General features: G+C 36.1%; 1 protein-coding gene and 1 pseudogene across 1 annotated transcript; both read right to left on the reverse strand.

Annotated features, from left to right (window-relative positions):
• Nucleotides 1-2,237: 2,237 nt before the first annotated feature.
• LOC111832503 lies at nucleotides 2,238-4,051 on the reverse strand (annotated as a pseudogene).
• Nucleotides 4,052-8,524: 4,473 nt separating this feature from the next.
• LOC17900064 (putative protein TPRXL) lies at nucleotides 8,525-10,013 on the reverse strand. The gene has a single exon (XM_006306279.2). It carries the CDS (start codon nucleotides 9,756-9,758, stop codon nucleotides 8,802-8,804), a length of 957 nt encoding a protein of 318 aa, XP_006306341.1. The 5' UTR covers nucleotides 9,759-10,013; the 3' UTR covers nucleotides 8,525-8,801.
• Between the last annotated feature and the right edge of the window lie 258 nt (nucleotides 10,014-10,271).

The following is a 10,271-nucleotide window of genomic DNA, read 5'->3' on the forward strand; positions in this document are numbered from 1 at the left end:
CACTCAGGCATACCCAGATATGATCCTACTCCCCCTTGTTTAAAGATCCCTAGCTTTCTCTGAATCTCAATCTTCAAAGCAGGATTTACATTGGAACCAAAGGTGATTGCTGACTTAGTTAGATTAATGGATTGTCCGGTAGCTGCCCCATACTTGTTCAGAGTATTTTGGAGAAAACCACACTGATCCAAAGAAGCTTTGCACATAAATAGACTATCATCAGCGAATTAGAGGTGATGCACTTCTGGTCCCTCCTCATTGAATCTCATCCCTTGAATCTTATCTTCTCTTTGGCCTTGATTTAGTAAGTGAGTTAATCCTTCAGTGCAAAGTACAAAGAGAAAAGGAGACAAGGGATCTCCCTGTCTCAATCCTCTTTGTGGAGATATCATGCCAAAAGCTTGGTCATTGATCAACACAGAGAAGGTAACTGAAGTAACACACACCATGATTCATTGTATCCATTTGTCATGAAAACCCATTGCCTTCAACAAAGAACTTAGATAGCTCCATTCAACTCTGTCATATGCCTTAGACATATCAGTCTTCACTGCCATGTACAGAGAAGAGAAATCTGGATGATTATTGAGGCTATGAACCAATTCATGAGCTACCAAGATGTTATCTGATATCAGTCTTTCTGCCACAAAGGCTGATTGATAAATAGAGACAATCATTGGCAGAATAGGTTGCATTCTCTTTACCAGAATCTTTGAGATGGCCTTGTAAAGGACTGAGCAAAGACTAATTGGTCTCAAATCAGTCATCTCAGAGGGATGATGAGTCTTTGGGAGAAGACAAAGATGAGTGTAGTTCCAATCAATAGGCATTACTCCCGAATCAAAAAAGCTTATGATCTCCTTAGTAACTTGATCTCCAACAATTTCCCAGTGATGCTGAAAAAACAACGCAGTCATTCCATCAGGTCTCGGAGCACTAGAAGCATCTATGGAAAAAATAGCCTCCTTAACCTCCTCAGCAGAAACTTGTTCAATCAAATTTCCATTCATCTCCTCTGTCACTGAAGAAGGGAAATCCGCAAACCACTGGTTAAAACTCTGAGGATTGGAGGATTTAAACAGCTTGTTGAAGTAATCTGTAGCCACTTCCCCTTTGGCTGCCTCAGTCTTCTTAGCTATCCCATTTTCATCTTTGAGCATCTCGATTCTGTTTCTTGCTCTGTTACCCTTCACAGCTCCATGGAAAAATTTGGAGTTTCTATTCCCTGATCTTAGCCACTTTTGCCTACTTCTCTGACTCCAGTATTTTTCTTCATTCCTGTATTCTTTTGCCAACTCTCTTTTAAGAATATGAACTTGAAGCAAGTTTGGCCATCTCTGAGATTGGACTCTCTCTAATGCCTCTTCACACTGATGAATCCGTTCTTTAGAGTTCATGTTGTTTCTCTTTTTCCACAATCCTAAAGCCTTTCTGCAGTCTCTTAACCTCTGAGAAACTCTGAAGCCAGCCGCTGGAATACCAGGTTTCCACGCTCTAAGAATGGCCTCTTTGACTGCTGGTTGATGAAGGAATCTTCTATCAAATCTAAACTGAGATTTGATAAGACTGATTAAAATTGGCCTGTGATCCGATCCTCTCATCTCCAAGATAGCTTGATTTGAAGCTGGGAATTCCTTAAGCCATTCCTTGTTACCAAAAGCTCTATCAAGTCTTGATTGGATCCAATGTTCACCTCTTCTTCCTCCCCACGTAAAGTTGTTTCCTGTGCTGGTCAATTCCACCATCCCACAAGCATCAATCATCTCAGAAAAAGGTTTGAAAGAAGTATCATTTCTTCTTGGACCGCCAATTTTTTCTCCATTATGGAGTATGGCATTGAAATCCCCTACCATACACCATCTATCTCTTCTTCCAACCCCACATCTACTAATTCTTTCCCACACATCACTTCTCTTACTACTATCCGGGTCACCATATACATAAGAGAGGTAAAAATTTGAAGCACCAAACTGTACCTGAATATCTATCAAATTCTTATCCTCATACAAGACATCCAACTGAATACTTCCTTTCCAAAACAAAGCCAGACCCCCCACATTTTCCAATTGGCTCAACAGTAAGCATTCTCTCATATCCTAAAAGACATTGTACATCAAAAAGGTTATCTCTACACTGCATCGTTTCCATCAAGAACAAAATCTCAGGGAAGTGCTTTTTACGCATCTCCTTGAGACGGGGAATTACCAGATCTTGAGACCGTCCCAAGCCCTGGCAATTCCAGCTGATGATGCTCATTAAACATTGGGCGATCCCTCATTTGGGATCACCTTAGTAGAATTAAGCTTTGTGAGTTTAGCAGTGCTTGGACCTTCGTCTTCTGCTTTTCGTTTCTCCTTTGTCAGCCTTGAAAAAACCGATGTTACTCCTAGATCATCGTCAATGAGATTCCTCCCTTTTGGTTTATATTTCCTTACTGCCTTAGGAGGTCTCTTTCTGGTCTTATTCTTTTTTTGGATAGAGCCGGAAGGCCCAACTTTAAAGAAACCAGGTCTATAACCCGTTGCTCTATCCTGAAATGGTTGAGACAAGGCCAGAAAATCCCCAAAAACAGAAGACTCCTGAGAAGCTTCATGAGCAGATAACCAAGTCCTTCCCACATCTCTTGATCCTTCAGAGATAGCCTCTGACATCGGGTTAATCAGTTGATCTTTCCTTTGAGGTGAAGGACCTTCCGAGTTAAAGGCAAAAACCAGTCCTTTGTCTTTGTTCACATCATGATGAATCACCGGAGGCGATTCCAAACGGAGCACCACCTTTTTAGCTATCAGATCTTTTTCCACTTCACTGACAGATTTTTTGATTCTATCGGCCTTGACTTGCCAATCTTCATTGTTATTGACCAACAAGTATTGCCTCATTCCTTCCAAGACGTCCATCGCTATTCTCTGTCTTCCAGTCGCAGGATCTATCCCAACCTGGTCTTCCTTTAGAATGCCAAGGAGGGGATCATCTTCCTTGAGGAAAGGGATTTTCTGGGCTTTAGGGATAGGGTTCCCAGCTCTTCTAGCATCTGCAGCCTCTTGTCTGTTTCTGACCAGAATAGGACAAAAATCTCTTTCATGTGTTAAACGTTGACACTCATAACAATGCTTCTGAACTCTCTCATACTGAAACCTCACTATCTGTGGAACCTCCCTTTGGAAGTTTAACTTCTTTTGATCTTCTCAGAGGTCTAGCCACATCAAACAAGACTTTAACCCGGACAAATTCTTGGATCTGCGGCATTTCTGGATCGAAAGCAACCTCTTTAACTTCACCAATGAGTTCTCCCAAAGCTGTGATGGCTTGAACTGTGTAGTAATTGACTGGCAAATTCCATATTTGAGCCCAAATAGGAATTATTTGGAGATAGTTTGCTGGTGGATTCTCATATCATCTATCCACTCCTATTGACCAATCGTTGTACGTGTGTGCGCCTTTTGCTAAAACTTCTAGCAAATCATGTTCAGAGTTGAAAATGAATTGAAATTTTTCATTGGACAGAGCAACTCCCCTCATTCTCCCTGGCTTTTGCCACTTTCTTGGCATATCCCTGATGAGGTTTTTCATCGGTTGGCATTGAGGGTTTAGAGTCCGACCTATGAGACTTAGAACGTTTCTTTCCATAGAGGAGAATTCTGGGAGATCCGGTATTTCAAATGGAACTTCTTCTTCCTCTTCCAGGGACATCGCCATAAGCGCCTTATCCATGGCGGACGACATAGTAGCTTCACTAACCGAAAGATTCTTAGAGCCACGCGAAACAAGCTGAGAAAACAAACAAACAACTTCACCCAGAAGACTAGCAAACCGAAAGGGAGAAAGACGACCGAACACCAAACTCCGAAGATTCACTATTGGGAAAGATAGGATGAACTACGAAGAACAAACACGATAGATCTAGCAAAGACAAGCTGAAAAGGTACTTTTGGCTGCTAAACAGGATAAAACGGCAAAGGGAAATGAGTTTTCCAGTCTGAAAAGTCTCTTGTATAACCTAATGAAAGCCACTAGTACACAAAGAGGGTCTTGAGCCCAAACAAGGGTGGTCTTGATGGAATCGCCTATTTTATCCCCTCACGAGAGCTTTTTTTCTTCTTAGTGAGTTTTAATTTTTTTTTTTAATAATATAACTAAGTTATATCCAAAAAAAATATCAGTTGGTTATTATTAAATATACAAATATTTAACATGTGAAATAGTAATAGGTGGTACAAGCTTATGCTACGGAAATAACTATTTATTTGATAAATTAGATGGTAATATTATATGTAAACGATGTACCACACCAAGTGCTAACAGCTCAATTGGTAAAGATCTCTGACAAAATCTTAGAGGTCGCCGGTTCGAGTAGCGCTTGGGATGAAACCATATAACATGCTCTGGTTTCGGGCATGAGAGGATGTATGGGTTTCGGTCCAAAACCTCTTTGATTATTCAAAAAAAAAAAAAAAACTATGTACCACAACATTAGCTCTTCTCAGCACTTTTAGTTAAAGTTGTTTTCCAAATCAGTTATATGTTTGATTTTTTTTTTTTTTGTTATCTCAGTTATATGTTTGATATATTTTTTAAAAAAATTGTAATATTTTCAGAGAATTTAACATGTTGTACTGTTGTAATATTAAAAAAAAATTGTAATATATCCTCATCTCTTAGACTAAAAAGAAACAAGAGTAAAACTAGATGGGAGAGTGGAAAACACAAGTGGGGTTGTTGTTGAAGTTCAGTAGACAGAGCAATAAGGCAGACAAAAATAATGGCCCAATTGTAGCATAACTCTTTTTAAGTCTATAATCATGAGAAACCAGCTCTAACTTTGATGCAACTTATTAATTTCATTTCTTTCTTTCTTTCAGCTCTAGTACTTTTGAATGTTCTATTTGTTGAAAATGCATAAAACTCAATGTGCCCTAAGGTAAAGCTGAAAAAAAAAGATAACAAAAATAGTATAAGTTGGCATTTACCATTGAGATGTGTTATATATATGCTTAGTGATATGCATAGTGAAGAGAAAGCCCACAAGAAAAGTGATAGAAGACCATGATAGTATGGTTTTCGCATCGGTCAAAATGACTAAGTAGAATGATGTAAGTTCGAGATGGGACTTATGATGTTAAGGAAGCTCGAAGGACCTAGCTCGAAGTGGCAGATGATGGACAAACAAAGCATGCCAAGGACATGTAACGTGTATGGTTAGCCAGAGACATGGTACAAGATCTCATGGCTATTAGAAGAAGCCTAGCTAGGAAAACTGGAAAAGTTTAGCGAAAAATATTGCGTCAAAATAAACACAAAAGAAAAAGTATGTACTCCAAGTCCAACGAGCCAAATCAGTCAAACATTGAGATATAGTAAATTGAGATAGAGCAGTAAAGAAAGCTCACTATGGAGCCACAATGGTCTCTAGCTAGATTCACTTTAGGGTTCGTTTTTATATCTTGCATCAAACTGTCTTCTACCGTACGTAGTCATTATGCTAATTGTTTGAATTTAATGATTTGGTGCAAGAATGTGATCATATATGCTTCCATGTTTTTTAATTTTATCCTTTTTTTGGAATGAAACTATGTATGTATTAGGTTATACTTAGCCATGTAACTCAAATTGTCATAGAGAAATGAATATTTACATTCGTATTGAAAAACAAAAAAAACAAAAAGCTCACAATTGGTGGTTTTTTTTTTCTTCTTTTCATTTTACTATATAGTCTAGCTATGTATGATTCAAGCATGTTGTTAGAGAACATTAATGATACTCTTCACCCATCACTACATTACCAACTATCTATTGTTTCTATTTCTCGAGGTAGTAGTCACAAAACTTAAGACAAAAAGTAAAACATATTACACTATTGAATTGTAATGAAAATCTTCAACGATATATATTTTTATAGACAAGGTTTACAAATCTGGTTTCACTATAGGCTTTGAGTTTATTCAATAAGTTCTTTGAACAAAAACTTTTCGAATTTTCAAATTCATGTTGCACTCACTAGTTGTAAAAACGATATAAATAATTTTTACTATAATTTAACATTAAATTCAAAAAACAAATATCTTCAACGATATCGGCTGTCTTCGCATTTGCTATGGCCCCAATCAACAGGCAAGCTTTCCACTAAATTAAGGTAAAGGTTCAAAACTATATAAGCTTATCACACACTTGGTTATACGTACGTACTTAAGCTTTTGGCAATAAGTCACAAGTTCTAATTTATCCCATGGTTCATCCAGCTAAATTACATTTACTATATGAAACGTTAGATACATGTAGATGAGAAGATCTTTTTTTTTTCTGTGCATGTAAACCTGTATTTGGAGATGTCGTATCGAAATGAAATGAGATATATATGCTTTCATAATTACTAGAAATAATAATATTCTCTGGCGTGGGCCATTTCACATGATTCCAAATAAGAAAGAGACACAAATCACCTCAAAAACGCTTATGATTATTATATCTTTCATCGTGCCCTCAATATCTACCCAACTTGATCCCCCCCGACCATTTCTCATCATTGTTTTCTCAATGCACACAAGTATGTATATAGTCTATAGATAGTATCTAGCTAGCTATATTATTGAGTCTAAAGTCTACAAAATGCAATTTGAGATCATGTTAGCTTCCTAACAATGAGAAGTTTTTGATAGTTATTAGTATCTTAATCAAACTAAAACGTATTAGGACCGTCTTCTTTCCTAGTCAATAATGACTTTTCAGTAGAAATATTCAAACTTCAAATACTTTTCAGTTTCATGTAGTATGTAGAGAGATGACTCAAATGTCCATTGACATTTCTCAAAGAAAAAAACAAACTTGACCATTCCTCTCTAACAATGTAGGCTAGTGACCACATGTCTATATAATTCCACTGTTTGTTTTCAAAATAGTTTATCATTTCCTTTAATAAGTAATTACAAAAGGGTTTAAGCAGGTTACCTAACCCTTAATTAGATTAGATACTATAGAGTATTAGTGGACCATTCATATGTTGGGTTTCTCTTTTAGGTTCTAATTAAGCGTTTACTTAGTTCAAAATATAACTAAAAGAAAGAAAGAAAGCAAAATTTGCCGTAGAAAGGGACAAACAACCTAACGTTACAACTTACACGAGTTGATTCACTATTGTTTTAACCTAAACACCACTTTTTACGTAGGTTTGACTTTTGATATGTGATAAAATTAAAATGGGTGCTAAAGTTAATCTAATATGTTAATATTTTGGTACATGTCTAGAAAATATAGTTTAATGATAGACTAAAGTTTTGGTTACTAAAATTCAAACTTTCTAGGGAAAATGATATGTTAAAGTTGACTTATTTTGGCATGTGTCATTGATAAGAACAACTTTGTTTTATTTGAACTAGATAAGAACTCTTCTTGTCAACTTTTATTACATTCCCGAAATTTTTAGAAATCATATATATAAAAAATTTCTATAAACTATTTTCGATGAGTTCATTAATCGTATTATATATATATATATATATATATATATATATATATATTATCTATTTCAGAATATTATGAACATAGTTAAAAGAATATTAGCTTATAAATTTAATTAAAAAAAAGTACTGGTAGTTGAAGAACAGTTTGCAGAAAACTTAGGACTCATCAAATCATTCAAATTATACTACAACATTATCAAAATGATGTAATGCTTTTCCATTTGAACGACCTATTGAAAATATTCATGAAATTTCAATGGCACGAAACATTATAATGTACATGCAGATCTTGACATATATAAATAGCTATACTTTCAAACCGAACAAACAGATTTAATTCAATTCAAACTGGAATAAATCAAATCATAAAATCAAGCTATATATTTTTATGATTTACATCAATTCAAACTTGAATAATCAAACCATAAAAACTGATTTAATTCAATACAATTTTTCTATATAAAAAACACAGATGCCGAAGTCAAAAACAAAGAAGAACATAATTTAAAACCTATTTTTTTTCAAACCGAAGCTATATATTTGATTTAGATTTTTTTAATATATAGATTTTTTTTTCTTTTTTTTCTACTACCAATATTATATATATAAATCCAGAAATCTGATCACACAATATCTATGTAATCATTGTGACAGTAATAATATGCTATTAAGCCGAGACTGACTATATATGAGACACTACTTAATTTCAACGTCGAAATGAATCACATGAAGAAAACAAGATGATTTGATTATTAAAATTTTATTTCACGAAAACATCTCATTACGTATTAAAATTGCCTATATATTTTTGTGTATATGTTTTGAATTTTAAACTAGGTTGAAAAATGAAAAAGACAAAACACTAAGACCTAGTTTTTTCCATTTCGTACAGACAAGGATGGGAGAGTAGTTAATATAAAGTTGCCGGAACATTAATTAGACTACAAAAACACATAGAGGCAAGATATGTCAAAGTAACGATGGAACAAAACACATTACACGTGTGAACTGTCGTTATAGACCAACGAACCAAATCCGAATTAGATTCTTTTCATCAAAGACCTAAGAAGAACCAAACTTGTAACGTTATAAAACACATACTTACATTATTTTACATACAGTAGTGTACTTACATCATGTGGAGAATCATATACCCCATTATGGGTCATCGTAACGTGTTAGACAGAGTATAATATCACTAGACATAAGAATAAATATTTTGATGGAATATATCATTTCATTAAATTTAAAATAAATCTGATAATTCAATCTTAGTGACTACAATAATACTAGATTTAACATTATAAGATATGGTTTAAGAAAAAATAATGTATATATGAAATTTAATTATTTATTTGAATCTGTAGGGCAAATCCAGGGATCAACTGTTGTTGTTGTAGTTGTAGTTGTAGTAGTAGTACCTGAAGAGCCTTTGGTCGGAGCTGAAGAAGAAGATGAGACATTATTGTGATTCTCCGGTCTCTTTTCCGACGTCCGACGGTCAAACTCCGAGAACTGTCTCATCATTAGCTGGTGGTTATCATCAGCAGTTGGATGGTGATGATGTTGATGTAATGATCCGAGGTTCATTGAGTCAAGCTCGTGAAGAGGAGAGAGTGTTGTTTGATGATGATGTTGGTGTGATAAGAGAGACTGAAATGTAGAAACTTGGTGAGTCTGAGTCTGAGTCTGAGTCTGAGGGAGAGGTAGATCTGGGAAGGTCATGGAAGTAGTTGTGTGAAGATGGTTGAGTAAAGAAGATGGTGATGATGAAGGAATCAAAGGTTTTTGTGGGATGGGACGAAAAGGGTTGTAAGTAAGAGAGTCGGAGGGAGATCGGAAGATATCGAAACGGCGAGTAGTGGAGGAGAAAGGGTGAGAGAAAGGAGAAGCAGGGACGCCGGTGAATTCTTGAACCATAGCTCTGAAGTTAGAAGTGTCGGTGGTGAGGACAGTGGTTGGTGCTCTTCTTGAAGCTCTTGTACGTTTTCTAGGGTTTCGGGAGGAAGAAGGAGGAGGAGGAGGAGGTTGTGGTGGTGGTGGAGGAGGAGGGAGGAGATGGTTTTGGTTGAAAATGTCATCGGAGATGAGGTTGTTTACAAAGTTTAGGTAAGTAGCGGAAGAGGAAGAGGAGGAAGAGAGAGTTGTTGGGTCGCCGTAGAAGGTAGAGGAAGAAGGTTGTGGTGGTGGTTGGTAAGGAGGGAAGAAGAAAGAGGAGTGATCTTGTGGTGGTGGAGCACCAGTTGATGAAGAGTCATGGTCGTCGCTTGAAGATTGCAAGCTTCCACTATTACAAGAATCCATTGGGACATGTGGAAGAACACAAGAACATAAACAAGACAAGGTTGTGTTTGTGATAGAATCTAGGGTTTTGCAAAAATGAAGCGTGTTGGAGAGGAGATAGCAAAAAGGGTTTTGTTTTTTTACTTAAAGAGGTTGAAGGGAGAGGTATGGTGTCGCCATTGATGGAGAGAGGCGGTGGCTGGCGAAGAGTCAAACTCAATCTGAAAGCGAAGACGAGAGAGGAGAGAAGAGAGAAGAGAGAGAGATATGTCTCTTTCTTTCTCTAGTGGGGGATGTGGTGAATGTGAAAGGAGAGATAGTGTTGGATTTTTACAAGAAAAATATATATACACACAAAATAAGTAACAAATGTGTATAATATATACTTTTGATTCGGACTTTTGTGCAATTGTATCGAATGCTAGCTTTATTTTCGTGAAAAGACGCATACGGACTCATTAAATTTACATTTATATATTTGTGACTAGATTTTATTTTAGTCTATCGATATACCAGGAGACAAATTTTTATTTA

The sequence above is a fragment of the Capsella rubella genome, unplaced genomic scaffold (assembly GCF_000375325.1).
Source record: "Capsella rubella cultivar Monte Gargano unplaced genomic scaffold, Caprub1_0 scaffold_1, whole genome shotgun sequence".
NCBI lineage: Eukaryota > Viridiplantae > Streptophyta > Magnoliopsida > Brassicales > Brassicaceae > Capsella > Capsella rubella.